We start from the raw sequence: 22,571 nt of genomic DNA on the forward strand, positions 1-22,571 counted from the left end.
TTTATATAGAAACAAGCCACAAATATGTGAACTATGAATTTTTACTTTAATATTCTAAACGAACCTTGTTTTTATCTATTAATAAAGCGCCATAGTTAGTTTTCAAGAAATAAAGGAACGTCTTTTTAGGATACTTATATCGTTATATCAGTATCGGTGATTTTCCTGTTATATTAAAATTCGATTACACCAATGTTATTTTAATTTTAAGCAAGGTAACTATCTCTTTCTTTCTCCTTTTCTCTTTCTCTTAAGGCTTGAAGAGGGAGAGAGAGAGAGAGAGAGAGAGAGAGAGAGAGAGAGAGAGAGTTTTAATTCTCGCTTAAAATAAAAATAATAGAATAAAGCTTAACTACCCGTTTCTATCAATGTAATTTAATTTTCATTTTAATTCAACTAACATTTCATCTTTTTCTAATTCTAAGTATTAAAAAATTATTAGATTATTTTGATTTTAAGAGAAGCTCAAAACTTTTAATTAATAGAAACGGGCATTAATATTCGCATATCAGTTGGGCTTTTCTTCCATCAAAATCGATAAATATTCGATAAAAAATTTGTTTCATCTCTCGCTAAAAGAATTTTGATAAAGGTTGCGATCCACTTATGGTATAATTAACGCTGCAAATGCTTCGAAGCATTCTTTGACCGGTCAATTCATAAAATTCTTTCTTCTGATTGATCAACGAATTTGAACATTTGAACCGTTAAGGTGGATTGCACCTTAGGTCGGAATCAGACTACGTATTGAAGAATGAGATTGAAGATTAAAAGATTGAAGTTTGACCAATCAGAACAAAAGGAGCCAAAATTTCTTTCTCCTCGTTGATAAAATTTCAATCTTTAATCTTTAATTTCAATCTTTAATGCGTAGTCTGATTCCGGCCTAAGTCAATGGGGAAATCGTTGTATGAAATCTTCAAATATTTTTGCACTTAAAATGAGATAGATACATATTTTGCGTTAAAAAGAGAGAAAGCGAAGATGTCGAGTGCCAAAAGTGCAAGCAACGCGAACAGACCTAAGATCGAACGAGTAGTCAGATCTCTCCCCGCCCTCTCCCCTGATTTGCGTGCAGCGTTCAGTTCGGTCATAATACAACTCGCCGGCGCAAAGCAAAAGGAATAGCGTCACGCGCGTTACCGTTGTACTTCCGGCTGTAGCGGAACCGGAGCGGGGCGCAGGCAGGCACGGAGGCACGTGGTCGCGAATTCTCGCCCCTTTCATCGGTGCAACCGGCAGCGGCAGGCGGCAACGTGAGCGAAGGTCGCCGTGGAGAAAAGGAGGCAGCGCGCGCGCGCGCGCGCGCGCGGCGCGGTGGTTGAATAAGGTCGAGTAAGGGCTGGAGCGTGGCGCGCGGCTGCGCGCGCATACCGAAGTCACGCTGCCGGTCTGCCGCTCCGAGTCGAGCCGCATGTTCGACGCGTGGTTCGTGTTCGCCGCCAGTAACGCCGAAGCCTTCAAACGGGAGAGTTCTGTTCGGCGAGCGTCGAGCGCCTGACAAACGGGACAAACGACTCTCGTTTATTTAGTCTGTTTAGTCTCTCCTATTTGGCGCATACTTAATTACATCCGGATTTCTCGACTCTCCGTTCTCGATCGCTTCGGTTCGCGTCGCGAAATGACATCGATTTGATTGAATCAAAGTGCGTTTCTCGAGAAATATTCGGAAGACTTTGTGAAAGATTTGAAACTTCCGTGACCTTTCGTGACAATCGACAACGTATTTGCGTTTCGAAAAAGACGAATTTGACTAAGGTAGCTACAGATTTCTCGGAATCATGAGGGCGTCCGCGCGTTGCGTATTCACGCTCATCGTGACGATCGCGACGGTTGTCGTTTCCGAGCCGGACGATGTGGCGAAATCGCAGTTAAGGATCCTCAAGTGTTGCCGATATGGCGAGGAACTAATTTATGACGACGCGACCAGCAACGCGTTGCTGCCGCACTGCGTGCCAACGAAAAATAAGTGGACACTTTTCATTTACTCGGTTGAGGATCGTACTATCCTTGAAGAACCCCCCGCCGACTGGTACGTTATCGACGGCCAACGGCCGAAATGCGACAACCACTCGGAATTAGTTCACGTACCGAACCGAAATGCGAGTCCGTACATCATATTCAAAAACGGCGAAATGGTGCTCGAGTTCAGTCAAGCTAATCAAGGTCCTTACTTTCCTCCCAGTCACTATTGCTCCGATACAAACGCCGTGCTCGTGTGCATGCCGAAAAAATCGGCAGGCAATCACGCCGCCGCGACCATGAGGCCGCGAGTGCGACGTTGCTGCGGCGAGAACGCCAGTTTCCACGAAGGAGGGTAAGATCCTCACAATAACTTTCTCAATGCGTTACATTCCTGGGACTGGTCGGGTCGGTCCGATCGGTCGATCCAAATAATACGATGGTTTAGGTCAGGTCAAGTAAAAGTATACGTGGACTTGTAACGGACAAATCTAATCTAAGGACAAATTTTTAGTTGGCCCATTGCTTTTATCGACTTCAGTAAGTTGGAATGAGATGGCATAAAAATACAATACAGTATATATATACTCTTCTTTGTCACTCTTGTTTTGACAAAATTGCTCGTGGTCAGACTTTGTTATAGACAGGGTTTGTAATTTTTACCATATATATTGTAGACCAACTTTAATCTCAATTCAACTTTTTTTTACTCTTTATCTTCCTCTAATTCTAAAAATTAGAAACAACGTTTAAGAATTATTTTATTTATGTTGTTTATCGATTGTTAAACAAGAACAAATGATATTTACGTGTTGTAAGTGCGAATTGGATCGCGTCCTTGCGCGGTTCATCTTTTTTCTTTTTCTTTTCACGTTAAAGAGTAAAAGAGAAATGACGAAAATTATGCAAAAAGTTCAGCTAAAGAGAACAGACTTCATGTTTTGCTGGGGTGTAGTATAACGATTATTTAAAATTACAAATATTGTTAATAAGAAAATAAAACTTTTATTGGTAGTTATTATTTTATTTTCTATTGAAGAATTAAGAGAATGTATATTGTAAATTAGGAGAAATTTCATAAATGTTACATGAATTTTTTTTAGATTAATTTATATAATTAGATTTTTAGAAAATATTAGATATTGAAAAAGATTTGCTGGCAAATTAAAAATATTAGATGTTAAATAAATCAAGCGTTAATTTTCGATCCAAATCTTTTCCCTTATTTCCAAAAGTTATAAGAAATTGATCTAAATGTTGTCTTACACGGAGAAAATTTTATATTAAGTTTTAATATAATTTTAAATTACACTTTACTATATCTTGAATTTTCGTATAGATCCTCACAACATAATTTCGACTTAACTTTTACTATGGTAATACTAATTTTTATCACATAAATAAAATAATTATTTTGTTAAGCCATATTCTAACATGAAAACAGTTAATTAATTCAACAAGATTTGATTTTGTAATAAAAAATTTTACTTTAAAATTTACTATAAAAAAGTGTAAAAATTACGTTGTATTATTGTTTTTAAAAAAATAATTATATCATTTAAATTTATAATTTGAAGACCGCAGCTACTATCACATTATAGTAATTTTAAATATAAAATTTTCTCCGTGTAGAACGCAAAAACCAAAAGAAATATCTAATTATAAGTTGATTGATATAATTATAAGTTAACTAATATCTGATTATAAGTTTTATAACAATAAAAGTCGACATAAAATTTCCTAATTGAAAAATAATATATATAAGACCGATTTATATATATGGTACAAAATTTACAAAATACGATATTTATTTAGAAACTAACTTACCGTTATAAACGAATCCAATTCCAGATAAAAATGACTTTAATATATTGAACAAAACTGATAAGTTAAATAATTCGAGTTGGAATATTAACAATATTCCAAAAAATCTAAATGTAAGTATCACTAATATGTAATACAATGAAATAGTTTCTTATCTATGGTATCAGTAATTCTTTCGTTTCTTATCTAAATACTGTTACGGAATAAATATTTCATTGTATGATTTACCTCTCTGATGAAACAGTAACAGATTTCGTAAGTCTTCGACTTAATCATTGGTAGTTATTTGTTTATTTATCAAGTAACGTTTGAGTGAAATACGTGTGTAGAGCGACCTTGACGGTTACATTCGTCCGGTTTGTATTCGAGAATGTTGACGTTGCGTGTATAAGGCAGTTTCTCGGCGAATTCTAGCATATCAAAATAAATGAACTATATGCAATATCAGTTTTAATAAAAACTAAACCGAGACTAACATATATATATGACTACCAATGATATATAGAAGTAAGATATTTATCAATTCTTTATGTATATGTTATATTAATTATCTCGAAAATAGTCAGCAGCAAAAAACATGAAACTCAACAGCAGTAGTTTTTTTTACTGTTAGAGAATTTATTCTTATTTTTTAATTTTTTTTTACACTAAATTTCTTGGAGTGAAATCTCACTTCAAAAGAATTAAAATACTGCCACTATAAAAAAAGAGCGAAAAATATGTGCATTCTTGAATAAGAGTAAGGTAAGTTTTCATTCTTTTTTTAGAATGAGATTTCATACTTTTGGAGTAAAATTCATTTTTAAAAAATGAATGAGTTTTCTTTCGATTGCAATGAATTTTACTCCAAAAAAGAGTGAAAATATATCACTCTTTTTTATGAGTGCAAATTTTTCACTTTTTTAAAATAATAGCAGTATTTCTTTTTTGCAATGAGATTTTATTCCAAGAAATTTAGAGAGTACTTTCTCTCTCACGCACGCACGTATTAACTCTGTACGTTATTAGCATTTTGTTTTTTAATTCTCATCTTTTTCTAGTTTCTTCATTTTCATTTTTTATACTTTATTTCTATTTTTATTTTTGTAACTCTATTTTATATATTTGATTTTAATATCTCTTATTCTATTGCTCAGTTTTGTACGGTTTTTAGCATTTGATTCGATTTTAAAGCGTTTAATAAATAACTATCTATTTATCTACCTACCTATCTCTCTCTTTCTTAGAAAACATTCAGTAAATCTATATTACTTATATATACAATAATGATTTCAAATATTAAATTGTAAAACAAGCAATAATATTATACATATACATAATTAATAATAGTAACTTTTATTTAATTATTAAACGTTTCAGTCTGCGGACTCTATTAAAGAAACATTTGTACAGAAGAGACAACAAGAGTTTACGCTCGAATGCCTCTACTGTTTCTCATTGTAACGAATGGCTTTGTGACAAATATATCTTTTTTGTTCAACAGAAATACCTGCGTAAACCTGAAAGAAACTGCGGATGCACCGCCCCTTCTTCCGAACGCGTCGTCCACCATCGAAATCATACCCGGATTTCCCAATTGCCCAAAATCCGACAATTTCACGATCGTCGGAAATGCAATGGACGCTGAGGTGCATCCCGACGGCAGCTTGGAGATAAATGGAGCCGTTTTACCTAGTGGTCAGTTCTGCGTTGAAAGGATTAAGGAACTCAACCAGATCGCCAAAGTGTTCGCCTGTTCTGAACATGCACCACAAAGGTCAGTGCGAGATTGAAATCGACGACGTCGTGATATATTTTCGTTCTCGCACTTTTTTATACAATTACAGAATGCCGATAAATAATGATAAAAAATTTATGTTATTTTAACGTCTGCACACGTTAAGATAACATCACGATATTGCTTCGTAATTATCATGTTATCTGAAACCTATAAGGATACAAGAATGTTCAAAGATAGGTAAAAAGTCTTGGATAAGTAAGGGATCTTCATTTTTTATTATTTTTACTCGGATTTGAAAAATGCTGTATTTGATAATATTAATGTAATATAAAAAGGCTGTAGGAGTCAAGGCTGGTTATAATTAGCGATAAATTAAATAACGATCAAATATATTATCTGATACACATATAAACCTTGTACGTTTCAACTCTATTTTGAGTCATCTTTAGCAATTCTTACATTAATTATATTACATTATTATTATTATTATTGTTAGTAATTTAAAGGAGTACATAACTACATATTGTGGTTTCAAATTGTTTTATTGTTTACTGTATTTGATTTTGATACATAATTCAATTGTTTTATTTCATTACGTTACAGCATTATTGTTTAAGTATTGTTGAAGTATAACGATCCTGAACCTAATTATCCTAATAGAACTATAATATTATTTTGTAATATTTTTTTTTATAATATTATTTTCTAACAGATTTTAATACTTCCTCGACCTTATGGAATTTTGCACCTTTCGTCAACAATATGGGGTTTTGAGGTCCACAGCAGATTTTTTTTATTGTTCTGAACTAAATAAAAACCTGTAAAAAATTATGTACACTTACAAAATTATTTATAAAACTAACAATTAAAATCCGGATATTTAGTTTAAACTTATTTTTGTTATATCAATAAAGGAATTATACTCCTTTATTGATATAACAAAAATAAGTTTTTACCGTAAGAGAAGTCGTATTGTATTTTGCTTAATTTTTACAAATTCAAATTTGAATAAGAAAATTGAAAAAATGGATAAAAATGTGTAATTTTATATAAAATATTTTATACAAAATCATTTTTGCAAAATAAAATTTTGTTTATTTTTGTCAAAATAAATACAAAAGATCAAAATATTATATGATGCTCTCTTACAATATTTCGGTTACTCCTCACACTTTGGCTCACACAAGTTACAGCAATAGTTTTCTCAAGTCGTATTTATTTATCAAGTCTTTCTTTTTTAATTATGAGTATTTCGTGAATTTTGTATTTAATATTGTATTCAATATATTTTTGTAAAAGTTGATTTTGAGATCTGAAAGGAGGCTATATCAAATCAAAATTAATGTCAAATTCTTTACAAAATTTCGATTTAAAGTAGAATTATAGCTGTCCTCAAATTAAATAATATGACAGAATTAACAATAACTTGGTCGAGTACCAAATAATATCCATCTCATAATAGTTATAAAATGAAGTAATACAAATTATTAAGTAAGCAACGAGAGACACACACCTATACTATACTTAGCATATCCATACTGACTGGCAGTCGATTCGGCGCTTACGCGCGTTGTAAGCTTTATTCTATCTTTATCACTCATTACTTATAGAAGGAAGATAGAATGAAGCTTAAGCACTTAAACCGAATGCAGTCATTTATTTCCATTCGTTTCCAAAAAGCGTGAAATTAACAATAAAACACCTAGATTAACCATTCTACTTCTGACGTGAAGCTAATCGTTTGACAAAGAAACAGTGCGACAAGAGGTGTGTTCTGATTCCCATCTGGATGCTCCTCAGTCATCATGTTATCCTTGTTTAACGTTCGATATACACGGATAATATGACTCCGGGGAGCATCCAGCTGAGAATCCGGATATGCCCAAGAAAGCGGCTTTATGCATTTTTTCTTTTCCTCCAAATAACCAACGTTAATTGAAAAGAGAGAAACATACGTATACATCTTCTTTTTTCAATGCTGGGACAGGATAAAGAAGAATACATAAAGATGGCTCTTGTCGCACACTCTGTCAATATAGCAACTTTACGCTTTTTAGGGAAAACCTAGTGAGTTTTTTTCTATGTTGGAAAGGAAAGCATTTCGATCTTTGACATGAAACTATATAACTAGTTGACCATGTTTTCTAGGGGAAAAAATAAGATAGGTTGAGTTCTCTATAGTTTGCTATTCAGTGATTGAAGATGACTAAGTAAAGTTGAAACGTTCCATGCTTTGTATATTAGTGAAAGAATTTCACGTCATGGAGTCATGTAACTTTCCCTAGGACGGAAACGTAAAAAGAGACATTTTTGTATGTATATATATATATATATATATGTACGTACATACATAAAAATTTTCGTTTTTCACGTTTCAGCTCTAGAGAAAAATTACATGACTTCGATACCTAGCAGTCGAACGTTTAGTCTAGGTATATTATCGTATGGCTTTTGTCACAAGATGTGTCAACGCTAGGGAATAATACATGGCCATGCGTTAGCCAACCAACGATTAAGTTTTTACGGAAAATGTATGTTTAAATCGAAGAAACAATAGAAATTGAATGTCTATTATATTAACGCACTAATTACCGTGTAAGCTCTTCCCTCAATTTGTAGTATTTTAATTTGTTAAATATTGAGGAGTTTGATTCTATTATATTTGTTTTACGGAAAAGTTAAACACTGATTGGCCAAGATGTAGCTCACGCATTATTCTCTAACATTGACGCATCCTGTACGTAAAAATTTTTATATAGCTTATCAAAGTTGTCTCGTATCTTCTTTGTTAGAATAATTGAATCTAATTATAAAATAATACCATTTCTGGTTTACCACACTATGTTACTGTCTGCAATTTGTGTTGAAAGCATAAACATCTTTTAATCATTCTTGTACAATCATCTTAATGGTACTAAGTTATTTTAGGAGGAGGTATTGAATCAATTAATTTTCTTAAAAATCATCATTGAAACACATCGACTGTACCTCCAAGTTGGTTGACGAAAGGGTATAAGGGTATCGTAAATTGAGAAAATTACTCACGTAGATTCTTATCTAACATTCTTTGAAATCGGTAATAAATATTAATTTTTTTCTGTAGTACGTTGCACTATTAATTTAATATATTCCACGCACGCGCTGTACCGATCGATATCAAGCGTAAATCGCAGGAAGTTAAACATCGATCTCTCAATTATGCAAAACTAATTCTCTGTTCTTCTTATTCGCTCGATCATCGTTCATTCGTACCGCGTAATGAAGAATGAAGTCGACTCGCGGCCGGTTCCGGCGGTCAAGTCGTCCGACCCACTTTAAGGCACTCCAAGCACGATCCGACTTTTTGCCCCGTTAAGTATCGCCTGCTCCGATCTGAATTTATCGTACGACTTAATTGCGCGTTCGATGTTAGGTAGCTGGAGCAAGCGATAAACGGTTTCCCGTTTCTACGTCGTTCTTGGGACACGTAGAGGAAATATCCCAGTTCGCCTCACTTTCATTGCTCCTCGACAGGTATTTTCTAGGTCGCGTGTGTCCGAGGTCTCACGTCATCCGAGATTCCATTAAAACGTTCTCACAACAGTCACAACTCAATACCGCGTTTCCGCGCACAGGAGCGATGAGCGATATAAACGCTTCAGCTCACGGGTGTTGCGTAAGCAAAATGGCATTGCGAGGTTTTTTCTCGTCCCGTTCTTTCTTAGAATTTCAACATATATAATTGAAGATCTGATCTTTCCTGTCTAGAATTCTGAATGTTTTAAAAAATAATCCCACAAAGTTGAATCTAATTTGAAGATATAAAGAAGCGCTGAAATTACATTTTTATTGTGCGAAAGCGACATTATTTCAAAGTTATATTATTTCTCTATAGAGGATTGAGAAGTGTCTAAAGTTTTTCTACTTAGAAAGAAATGTGAAATTGTTCCGAGTCTTTATATAAGCGTTGTTATAAGTAACCAAATACTTATAACAACGATAATTTCGTTTTACATAACAATCCAATATGCTAAATGTCGGGTGATTTACAGTCTGTACGTCATGTAACGTACCTAAGATAGGGTTAGAAGATCTCATTCGTCTAGACAGATACGTCCTGCTAAGACGAAGGACGAACCGGTGATGGATTGACGGGCAGACATGCAGGACATCGTTGATAATAAGATCCGAGGTTTCCGTTCGGTACAGACATACAGACGTACAGACGTACCGACGTAGTGTCATGTAGTGTCGCATGGTACATACACAACGAGAGAATTCTCGGCTAAAATGTGTCGCGCTACCGGGGATAGTATACCAATGAACCGTGTTTATCTCCCGGATTCGAAGTGTCGCCGACGCGGTGTTTAACGAAAATTACTGTGAGAATTTATGGCAAAAGTTTAATCGCCGTTAGGTGCATAAAGTAACATCGAAAATGCGATTAGCGCCGCGCATTTGCGCCCAATGTAGGATCGATTTTGTTGAAAGTTATTCCGTCCGTATTCTATTTGCACTTCTACATATACGTGTATGTACATACGGGTCGGCTGACACACAGCATTTTGTTTCCCGTGAAAAATTTACTCGCCAACTACTTCAGCGAACGGCAATCAATGGAACAAAACGTGGTCGGATGCGATAGACTTTTTTTTTTTCATCGTGAATGCTTTCCATATAGAATCGGTGACTCTCTCTCTCTCTCTCTCTCTCTCTCTCTCTCTCTCTCTCTCTCTCTCTCTATCTCTCTCTCTCTCTCTCTCTCTCTCTCTCTCTTTTCTCAAAATTGGATAAAATCAATCTTTGACGATACATGTATTAAATGCAAGTGTTGCAACATAATATAATCGAGCAGATTTCAAAGCAGTTGTTATCTTTTATTTTACAAAAAATCAGAAATAAAACTCAATTTTATTTTAAATTAAACTGCAATTTCTTCACTGAAAAATATTTACTAAATTTTTTTACATATTTCTTTGAATAGTACTAAGTCAATATTTATTTATATACAGTAAATAAATTTTTAGTAAGATTTATGTTTTTTTCAGTGTTGAAGAAAGAGCTTTATCTCCGTACGCGGTTTTATATTCTATTATCGTAAACATATATATTTTTTTGTAATAGATCTATTGTAGAATGTATTTAAATAATGTTTGTGACGCACACGTAGATTTTTTATCACACGAAAGTTTTTCCAGTAAATACCAAGTCAAATCCCTAAAGATCTTGGAAGAGCTTTCCCCTCAACTTTCACTCGCATTACGTATGTATGATAATATGTTAGTTAAAATCACTATAAAAGATCCGAAAACGCCCGTCCTGATTGTCCTGAATGCGGTCACATCGTGATGTCATTAAATATGATAAAAAATGGCTCCATCCGCGCGCGCGCGAATCTTCTAGGAATCTTAATTAAAAACGGACGTAACGATTGCCAATAACGCGGTATTATTTCCGTTATAATCGATCGAATATCTGGCTCACTGCCCATGGTTGGCAGTAAGCCAATCGGTCAATTGCCGATGTGACGCCGATAAAACTGCCCGAATTTAATTAATCCGCCAGCGCGAGAAATAACGAGAAATAGCACCATAATTTGCCTTTTTCTTTCGCGACTTTTTGTCTGTAGGCAGTGGAAAATATCGACAGGACCGACACCGGAATTTGCATGTTAAATGTATGCTAACCTTCCTTTCTGCCACTACTACTCTGTAAAAAAAGATTTGAAGTAGAGAAAAGTGAAAAGGGAAAAAAAGAGAAATTTATGATAAAAGTATGTACGTGTGTACACAACGTAAATTATTATTATTTCTTTTTACGTTAATTGTTATTCCTATATATATTGCACGTTATCGAATAAATTGTACATTGTGGTATATTTATTAGTTGTACATTGGATTCGAATATTATCATTAAAATTGTCGACATAAATTACATGTTCATTTAGATTTTCCATTAATGTGTGAATACATATATAAAATCATATATAAAATCAAGTAACCCAGATTAAATAATTTTGTTATTATATTTATATATTATATTCACCCGTTGTCTGATGTATAATCGTTGAGCATGACGGAGATTGATTTTACGAATAAAAATTTAAAATGGAAGAAAGGAAGAATTATTGCAAAGCAGAACAATTTTCTATCTTTCGCCGATTACACGATTGGCTCATGAAATTTCATGACTTTCAGATGGAACTTTTAGATTTTTATGCTTTTTACGTTGAACAAGTTTAAATGAAGACCAGCGTCCAAAGTAGCGTACTAAAATTTGCTCGAATTTTTCAGACCTGCGGTGAAAGCGACAGACATCAGATTCACCCTGTATCCCGTGGGTTTCATCATTAGCGCTCTCTTCCTGGCTGCTACTTTAGTGGCCGGTTGTTTACTACCGGCCTCTCATCACGTTTTGCATTGGCGTTGCCAGACTCATCATGTCGCCTGTCTGATGATGGGCGATATTCTCATGGCCATCATTCAGCTCGCTGGGGATTCCCTTCATGGTGCAAGCTGCAAGGCGTTCGGTGAGTATTCATTATTGCCTTGTTAATTTTTCACTGCCGCTTCTTGCCTCTCGAATGGGCTCTAGCAGAAAGCGATATATTTACGGTAATTTCACGGTATGTCTCGATGCTGCAAGTACGGCAAAATGATGAATACAGAGGCGTTTCCCTACGATATTCAAGTATGTTAAAGTCGCAAATTTATTCCATAGCTTTATCTGTTTTTTGGATAAATGAACATGTGAAACCATTATTTACGATCTTTAATACAATTTGACGAGTTTTACTTGTTTAAATATACTTTATATATCGTTATCTGTTGAGTTATCGAAGTATCTTGTGTTGTAATAAACAGGGTGTATTATAGATTGGTTCTATATATAATATAAAAGTGTCTTTAACATGGAAACATTATTAAAATATTATTTTCTCATGCATTCACATACAAGTTCTGCCTTTATGTGCCGCATTTGAATGCCATCCGGTTACTTTTTGCGATCTTCTAGAAGATAACGCGCGCGTCCGGAACATTGCTGGAATTCTCCACAATAAACTATATCTAATAGCCGCGTAAACGGAAAAAAACGAACAATTCGCTATTTATCGGAGCGTGGCGATCTGCCAATTCGCTTCTTTTATTAACGTCCATCGGTATAAATCGGAAGCGACGCGACTCGGATTAAACGAAATTGAAAACTAACCGGATCTTCACGTTGAATGAGCGTTGATATCAAAAAGTAACAAGAAGGTTAATGATTTTGCGAAATTGAAAATCTGAGTATAAAGAGCGATCTACTTTTTCTGGTAACTTAATGCTCTGTTATTTATTTTTTCGAATTTTATTGACTTATTTACTCATCAGTCGATAGGACTTTCGACTTACAAGGGAACGCGACGTTGATTATCCACACAAATGTCAGCCGATATGACCGAATGCGCAGATGGAATACGCGAATTTAGCCGACGATCGGGGCAGGGCTTTATTTGCCACCCCGTCCCCGAAGCTCAGAGGGTAATTATTCGGATAATCGTAGTAATCCCTCGCAAAGCTCCGCTTCTCTCGTCTCGTTCCGATCGCGAGAATCGATTAGTGCGTACACCCGTGCGAGTCCGGCTTCTCCACGTTGTAATAGCGCACAGCGGCTCTCATTTGCATGAAGAATCGATTACGCAGATTCCACCGGAGCACGGGGATGTTTTTCCTATCGTGATCTGCGTTTAACCATTCGTTCTTACAAATTGGCACAGCTGACCGTGTAGCTGTAGGCCGGAGATCATTATCGCTCGTGTTCCAACCGTGTCTCTTCAAAAATATACATTTGAAAAATAAAAATATCTTTTAAGAATTTAAAAAGCATTTATATATATTCAATTGATAAAAATAACAAATAAAAACTCTAGATACTTTTAGAGAAAAAAATTATTTAAATGTTAAATAAAGTAGAATTTAATATCGAAAATTTTTAATATCTACAGAGAAAAGTATTAACTTTTTTTCTATATGAATTTTTAAATGAGGAATTACTCGGGTTGCGTGGATTTTTTGTAATATTATTTTTGGATAGGGGTGCTATATTACGATCACATCAAATAAAAATGAAAGCTTTTACCATTTGTGTTGAAATAACTAGTTGTAACTGAAACCGGTTTTAAGGTTGTGGATCTTTCGTCTACGAAAACTGAAGAAAGGAGAAAGTGGAACGTATAGCGGCGAGAGCTGACCCACAATCTCTTTCGTCGATATTCTCGGTTTTTCTCTTTTTCTCGACTCAAAGAGTGTTACTTCGTATAGCGTACCGTGAGTGCTCTTCTGACGAGAGATTATTCGCTGACGTATTTAATCGTATTAACTACGATTTCCAACTTTCTTTCATGGATCCTTTTTTAGAATCCGACACTTCATGTGCAACGATCTAATAACATTAATTACAAGATTTTGTACAAGAGCTTGTAAAGATTATTTCCAGAATAATTTCGACGCTAAGCTCAGATCTGCCATTGAAATATTTCTAGTAGATCCGGTTTTTAAGATATAAGAAAAAACATTTTTTCCACTGCATGATTTAATCTTATCGAAAATCGGAAAACAAATTAGAAGTGTTGAGTGTTTTATTTTTGTTCTTTACATGACTTAGATCGATTTCACGTATTACCCCGGATCTATAATAGATTTTTAAGCCTTAAGCCATAAGGAATGGACGAATCACAATCAATTATTCTTCTCGCATTTAACCGTAGTATGATCAATTTCTTAAGACTTAAGGCTTAAAACACTCATTGTAGATCCAGACTTACTCAGTAGTAGTCGCCTAGAATTCCTGAACGTTTATCAATCATCAAATTCTAATGGAAACGTTTGTCTTACTCATCGTTTATCGCACTCAAATTATTAGAAAAGGAAAACTATATCTTAAAAAATGATATGTTATATTTTGAAATTGATATACTATTATATATCTTGAAATTGATATCCTATATCTTTTAAATTCGATCTGACGGGTTTCTGGCTGATTCGAACTCAATGTCCCAAAATATGTTAAAAAAGTTATTTCCCTTTTTAGCACTAAAAATTATTTCAAATTTATAAACTAGTGTAATTTAAGTAATTTAATAACGTAAAAACTCGTACATAGATTATTCAAGAAGCAGAACAAAGATGAACTATTAATATTAATTACTCGATACAACGGTAGAGTTAGATTTATCGAGTTATCGTCAACATTCTCTCGATCGATGATTCATCAGTTGAATTACTCGCTGGAACGAAGCGAGTATTTCAACATCGGAATTGATTAAATCAACAAGACAGCTGTTTTTGATGTTGCGTTGCGAGATCTAATGAGGAATCGGTGTCCTCTTCTTTCCTTGCGTGCCTAGACATTTCTACATTCGCAGACGCACGCATTGCGTATCCCATTACGGCAACGCGAATATAGCGGATGTATCACGATACGTGAAGCCATCTCGCGTATAAAGGTAGGAATTCCAGCAACGGCGATAACGGTAAGCTGGATTCTTCTTTTTATTGTGAAACACCGTCCTTCCCTCTCTTCCCTGCGCTTATTGTCTCGCGGAAAGCGCGCGCGAGAAACCGCTCGCTGATGCGTTCGCGACGCGACGGCCTTCGACCGGCATCGACTGGCATCGACCGGAAATCGTCGAAACATGGAATGCGCCACGATGCAATTTTGAAGCATACCGAATTCCGCGCCGGGTTTACGGAACAGAGGGGGCGTTCACGCTAGTAACGTTCGCCGCGATGCAAATATGCGATAAATGCAAAATGTTTCGCGCGTCCAGTTGCACATACTTTTTTTCCATTCTCTCTTTTCGTGTTTTTTACTCGTGTAGTATCGAAATAATCTGATACTATTTCAATATACTATTTCAATAATCCAAAATATCGAATTTTCATGTATGAAGTTTGCTCAGAAATTTCGTACGTATATTCTCGTATAAATTATGCTTGATAGTACGAGTAATCGAATATTATTCAGAGACCCCGGTATATTAAATATAATATAAGAATTAAATTGTGGCAGCTAGCATGTATGAATTATAAGAGAACAGTGGAAAATTTTATGATGTAAAATGTGATGTAAAATGGTGTGAACGTATGGATTGATTTTAACGCTGTCACGTAAATAAATGAAATATTCTATATTTTGCTCGCTACAGTACAGCGCGTTTACAATTCTCTTTATATATCAGTATTAATAATTTAAATATAATTATTAACTTTAATTGCTGTAAAATGTACACGACACATCTTTAAACCATATTTGATATTACAAAACTCGTCTCTTCCTCGCATCTTGAATTTAACATTTATATTGAAATTTCTCGTGTAATATTCACAATTCTGTTGTTATAACATTTTTCGCCGATATATCATGGATATTTAACGCACAAATCCATACGATCAAATTCCAGGTACTAAATATTCCAAATAATGTAATAATCCACATATTATATCGAATATTTTGTAAAGCGTGTTTCTCGTTAAGTTATTGAACGTTATAATCTTACAAAACATGTATTTAGATGGAATTGCATCGTGAACCCGATGTAACGCGACCTTCAAATAATAAGCATAACTATATGCGAACGTGTTCTCGCAACTCCTTTCTAATCCGTCTACAATCATATCACTCGGGTGGTTCAACGGTATCGTGTATTACGCGCATCATTGATTTTGTTCTCGTTATTTGAACGATCCACAAAGCGAAGGACGCGACATAAGGGAGAATCTTGGTGTATTTATCTCGAACGTGCTTTTTCTTCCGACCTTTCGCGATGTGCAGTGTCTCTTCGGAAAACATCAAGGATGGGGGGAACCCTCGCTGTGACTTTGGCTTTGACCGAGAACTCTAATGTCTCTCAGACGTTGGGCGTCCATTTAAGGAGAAAACGCGTCGCCGCGCCGCACCGGAACGTCTTGAATGGAGGACGAGAGAGTAAATCAAAGCCTCGTTGCCTTTTCGAGACGCTGTATGCCATGTTATACGCCGATCCGAGGGACGGGACGTGAAAGAGGATTTTACTTGATTGGCAGGAAATTCCTGCTTTTGGGAAATCTGCTATTCACGCAAGACCATTTAGATGAAGCGATATTACCGCATAACGACATTACGGCAAATCCTGTTTCGTATTTTATCAAATTTCACAAACAAAGTCATAATAATAATCTAGAATTATCGACATAGATATATAATTAAACAATTAATTACATTATTAATCTACATATATATATGTGCGTGTACACTGAGAAAAATTTTGGTCATTTTTGGTCCGATAAATCGTTAATCAATGTTCAACTTAATGTAGTTAATTTATTGATACAATAATTGGATTTATTTATATAACTATATATTCATTCTTGCAATGAATTCTATAATAGTTTTATAACCTAAATCATGAGAATTCATTGGACCAATTTTCATTATTTTTTTGTAATTCAATGAATATTTTATTGTATTTACGTACAATTTTGGTTCAGTGTGCATGTGTACCATAAGATACGAATTTTTAGACTGATAGAATAAGTTAAAAACCTAATTAAATGAGAGAAATTCTATATACGATCGAAGCGGATCTTATTGCTTAAATACTTATTTCCTGTATAAATTTATATACATTCTGATTCTGCACACCGCGCGCACCGAAACTTCATTCAGTTTTAAAACGCATTTACGAAAAAAATCAGAATAGTGATATGTGATATTACTTATTAAATTGTATAAGCAATAACAATTTAATAATTAATAATTTTTTATGCTAATAAGCATCTTTTACAAGACTTAATTGTCATATGTTAATGAAAATCTAAAAATTGCTAATAATTTATATATATACGTATTTTTTAAACATTTTTTTTATTCGGGAGCACTCGCGTAATACATACCGATCAGTCGCATCTTTTTTTTTATTCGCGTTATATCTTTCAATCTCTTAACATTGTCGCATTTCGTCGTTCATCGAGTGACTCGAGGAACTCACTCGTCGCGTTTTTTGGTCCATCGCACGAGGAAGCTATATCCATAATCTCCTCCGAACCAGCGGCGACACCGCTGAAAGAAACCGTCGCCGTGATATCTTCGGGATTAATGACGGCAAAAACCAACGCGCCCTTCTGCATCACGAAGTCACGTGAACTTTTGTTCCCGAAACAGTGGAGTACATCACGGGAGGGAGATCGTGTGTTCCCTCGTTTATAGAATCTTTCTTTCATTGAAGAAGAGATATTTATGTCTGCCAGACGTCTGTTAGATAGATATGAGCAGTTTCTTTAAAAATCCTAGTAAGGTACACGCATTTACGAGGATTTAATTTTTAAGATTTCAAAATTTATGATGCACAATATCCAAATTTTAGCTTTGACTTAAAAAAATTGATGCTTATTTAATTCGATAAACAAATTACAGGAAATTTTATTTGTAAAGAAAATGAACAAATTAATAGAAAAATAGACGATAAATGCAGCTTAAAAGATAAAGGTTTTCAAATAGATTTTTCGATGTACTGTTTATATTTTTATTCTCTCTCTCTCTCTCTCTCTCTCTCTCTCAATGTATTTTGATTAAATATAAATTTTAAATAAAGTGTTTTAAGATCACAAATGTGTATACATAACTGACTAATGTCCAATTTCTTTATCTCTAGATAACTTTATCCAAGAGATGTATCTCCCAGAATACAATACTATCTACTTATCTCCTGGATAAGGTTATCCGCAACTTACCTGAAAGTGAAGAAATTGGGTATAAAGCCTTAAAAATCTAAGCTAGAACTTTAATGCTTAAAAAATATTTTCGATGTGGATTTATGTGCCTACACATCCTGTTCTGCATGTTCGAAACTACGTTCCGAAATCATTTTCACTCTTGAAACGTAATCATAAATTAAATTGGGGTAGTGATATCACAAATTAAAACAAACAAGCAATTTAATAATATCGATGCTAACAAGTATCTTTTAAAAGTAATAAATTTTTTTCAGACTTTTTTTTATACATAATTTATTATATTAACGTTGTTTTATCAATTTGAGATTGAACTCAACTTGTGCGAATTATAAATCTATTTATGTTCTACTATATTTTGAAAATCAACGAAAAACGATTAAGTTCGAACGATAACTGCAATTTTTGATAAGCCCTTAAAGTAGGTTCTGTGGAGTATAATGTAACGTTCTGCACCACACACATCCATTAACAATGAATTCTTTATAACTATTGACTGTTACGCCTTACGAAAAATATAGAGATACGGAACAAACGCGCAGTGCACTGCGTAAATAAGCGAATCACTGTTTCGTCTTTTCTCAAGCGTGACTGATGATGCAAGTGTACTTGCGACTTAAAAGTGTGGAAAGCTGGTTTTATGACTAATAGTGATGTCATAGTTGGAAAGCACAAGATGTGTTCCTAATCCATTGATAGATTCGGGAGGAGGATTACTTTTACCAATCAGTAAGACTAATATTTATTCATGAATGCTTCTTGGACTTGAATCTTTTGTTTTCTTCAAAAACTTTGTTCAAGAAAGAGGGGGAGAGAGAGAGAGAGAGAGAGAGAGAGAGAGAAGCATTATTTATTAAGCGCCCTAAGATACTCCTCTGAAGTACTAAAAACATATTGTCACACATAGTGTAATAAGAATTGTGAACAAATCTAATTGTTGTTATTATGAGATTGTATAGCACAGCCAGAGAAACCAGAAGTATAATAGAAATAATATAGACAGAATAAAAAATAAAAGACAAAAAAATATAAATAAATAAAAAAGAAGAAATAAATGAGACATGAAGGAGAAAGGGGGAGAGAGAGAGAGAAAAGCATCGTGTAAGATCCGGAAGTTCGGTAATCTTTACTTTGCTTTTATCTATCATAAAACAAAATATCTTTTACCTAATAATTCCAGAATTATTAGGTAAAACACACGCACCGAACGCATACTGAGTTCGATATCAGTTAAAGTCTTTTAATAATATTTATGACAATTAGATCACTCGTCATATCAACGAATATACGAAGTAAAAAAATAGTCAATATCTTATACCGCTTTAGTCACTTTTGTTAACACCAAATAAATCCGTAATTAGGCATTTCGTTTGCTAGGTATTTTATTTGCTATATAAACGTCATCGTATTGAGACAGTTTCGTTAATGATGAACGACATAAGGAATCGTTGTGTACTTTCTTGTCGAATGTACTCGGTTATAAATAGATAGGGAGAATCGCTCGTAAAAAGTCAATGAGTCTCGCATTATTCTCTCTCATTCTCTCTGCGCGAATGTACTTTCCCTCTTTTCTTTTCCTCCTTTCTCTTTGCCTCATGTGCATGTTTACGCGTACGCACACTGTGCCCTTACACGTCGCTTCAATGTGGCAAACCGTGCTTTGGTTCCCCGATATCCATATGCGGCTAATGGCAATGGCAGAATCTCTTTTTGCACGGTAGTCTGTATCGATAGCGTAGTGCATTCGCCTCTTTATGCGAGATGTGTTTTAGCAGGGATTTTTTTCATTAACCGCCCTTACGTATCTCGCGAAATACGAGACGGTTTGGGATACAGTATTTGCTCGTTGCATATGGAATGTCTCATTTCCGGAGTTTGAATTTCGTAAAAAGCTTTTCGCATACCGAGATAGATTATTTATTTTACTGGAGTACGTATTTTTTTCCTTCGAAGAGGTTCCTTAAGAAGTCTCTTTCGATAAAACGTCAAGAAATATAATTTGAATTTAAAACAAAGTACATCTCAATAATTGAAATTGAAAACAAACATTTTATTTCGCAGCGTAATATTCTGTTTGTAAAATTACATATACATATATATCTTTTAGCAAGTCTTTTAGTCATCGAATTTCTTCAATTCATTTTGTTATGTTATTATTAAAACGTTTAATGTTCAGTATACGTAACTTTCTTCGTATCCGGTATATTCAGCGTTAAAAAGATAAAACAATTTTCCCATCCGAAAATTGTTTTCTAACGTTTCACAATTAAAATATGTATACGTTCATTATGTTTAAAAGGAAAATATAATTTTAAAGTTTTAATAGCGCATTTAATAACGAAATTACACGGAATTAAGCTTATTACTAGTTATCCTTGTACGAAAGGCTATATTATAGTGATCGTTGGAATTTAATGCTCTGTTCTTGGTTCTTGCGCGCATCTTTATGAATGCCCTTTTCGGGGTGCCTCGTAAAGCTTCCCGTTTTTGCGCCGTCGTTCGCAAACTCGCACGACGCCGACGCCGCGACCGTTTTGTCTCGGTCCACACAACAAATCGCGACGCACCGTTTTTATTTGCGGAGGACGCGCGCGGTGATTAAAGAGCGGCGCGATAGTGGCAGGAAATAATCCCTTTGTGTAAAAAGAGGACGAGTTCACGTACGTTGTACGCTGCGCTGTACATTGTACGTTGTACGCAGTACGTGGGTGCAAAGTAATTACGAAAAAGACGCAATCTGGAACGTGTAAGGGAACGCACGCTTTTTTTTTTATCGCGTTCCATGCAAGTTTCAGGCGTGAGATGCCGGTCCGATTAAATCAGAAAGAAAAAAAAAGAGAGAGAAAGAGCAAGCATTGATAAAGTACGCAAACGGTTAAAAGAAACGGTGGAAAAACGCCAGGTAGAAGGATTAACTCTCATATCTCGCATGAATTAATTTAGATTAGTTGAATATTAACACGGACTCAAAGGGTGTACTTGAATTGTTGGCAGACACACAAATGTTTTGGTCTTAACGCACGGAATTTTCTTTTAAAATTCACCCTGAAAATATGCTACACGGAGAAAATTTTATATTTAAAATTACTGTAATGGTAGTAGCTGCGGTCTTCATGTAAATTATAAGTTTAAATGCTATAGTTATTTTTTTAAAAACAATAATATAACGTAATTTTTACACTTTTTCAAGGTAAAAATTTTTTATTACAAAATCAAATATACCTAGCAAATTTTGTTTGCGTACCATAGTAAAAATTAACTGTTTTCATGTTAGAATATGGCTTAACAAAATAATTACTTTATTTATGTGATAAAAATTAGTATTACCATAGTAAAAGTGAAGTCGGAATCATGTTGTGAGAGTCCATCGAAAATACAAGATATAGTAAAGCTAACTAATTTAAAATATTGTATTAAAACTTAATATAAAATTTTCTCCGTGTAGTTGTGGTACAATACATTATTTAAAAAATTTTTATCATGCATTTCAGTAAAATTAATTAACTTATTTTATATTTTATTGTAGTTTTATTAATGAATGAGAGAAATTTACATAAAATTCTTTGAATAATACAGTATTATCCCAGAACTATCATATTTTCAGGGTAAACTCTAAGAAAAAGTCGAGGAAAAAGTTCTTTCCGTGCGGAGTTACTGTCTATTTACAAAATATAAAATAGACAAACTAAATTCAAGAACTTATTAAAGTTAGTTATTAAAGTAATAGATACTTAATCGTATTCTTTATTTTTAAATGAAGACAAGCTTAACTAGCTCCAAATGCAATTATCTGTACATATCACTATTTCCTTTGCATCAATGCATGATAATTGATCGCGATTGCGATTTCATCCGCCAGCTTCGCGTAATTGGTAGCAGTAAATCCGCACATTGGTTATCTCGAGATGAACGAGCTGTAGAACATCCATCACATTTGCAGAACGACAAAGCTATAATCAGATTGTCGACGGGGCACCATCACATCGCACTGAGACTTCATCGAGAACAAAAAGAAGGGGGAAGGATAAGGGTCTCCATGGCGCTATGGGACCATATCAAAGTTTCCTATCTCCTTTCCTATTCTTTCTCTCTCTCTCTCTCTCCCCCCTCTCTTCCTCATCATTGCGCCTCATTTCTTCCGACGACGACGTGATACGTCCCAGTCACGTAACCCTAAATTGCTCAATTATTTTCCAATCGTTGTCGCAACCGATCACGTTTGCAGTGGTTCCGGAAACATCCGTATTGACTCGGAAAGTCGGAACCTACGCCAGACATTACATGGTCTGGCGTCTTCACGAAACGCCCGTGGATCCAACTGGAAAATACGCGCGACT

At 34.6% G+C, this 22,571-nt stretch overlaps 1 protein-coding gene across 1 annotated transcript in view; it reads left to right on the forward strand.

Moving 5' to 3' along the window:
* The first annotated feature begins 1,780 nt into the window (after positions 1–1,780).
* mthl1 (adhesion G-protein coupled receptor methuselah-like 1) overlaps positions 1,781–22,571 on the forward strand; it is a 188,043-nt gene continuing 167,252 nt past the window's right edge. Inside the window, exons 1-3 of the mRNA XM_018501985.1 lie at positions 1,781–2,317; positions 5,270–5,542; positions 11,779–12,014. Coding sequence (XP_018357487.1) covers positions 1,782–2,317; positions 5,270–5,542; positions 11,779–12,014 — 1,045 coding nt within the window. The 5' untranslated portion in view covers position 1,781. The remainder of the gene's footprint in view (positions 2,318–5,269; positions 5,543–11,778; positions 12,015–22,571) is intronic.

Source organism: Trachymyrmex cornetzi, unplaced genomic scaffold (genome assembly GCF_001594075.2).
Source record: "Trachymyrmex cornetzi isolate Tcor2-1 unplaced genomic scaffold, Tcor1.1 scaffold1462, whole genome shotgun sequence".
In the NCBI taxonomy this organism is placed as follows: domain Eukaryota; kingdom Metazoa; phylum Arthropoda; class Insecta; order Hymenoptera; family Formicidae; genus Trachymyrmex; species Trachymyrmex cornetzi.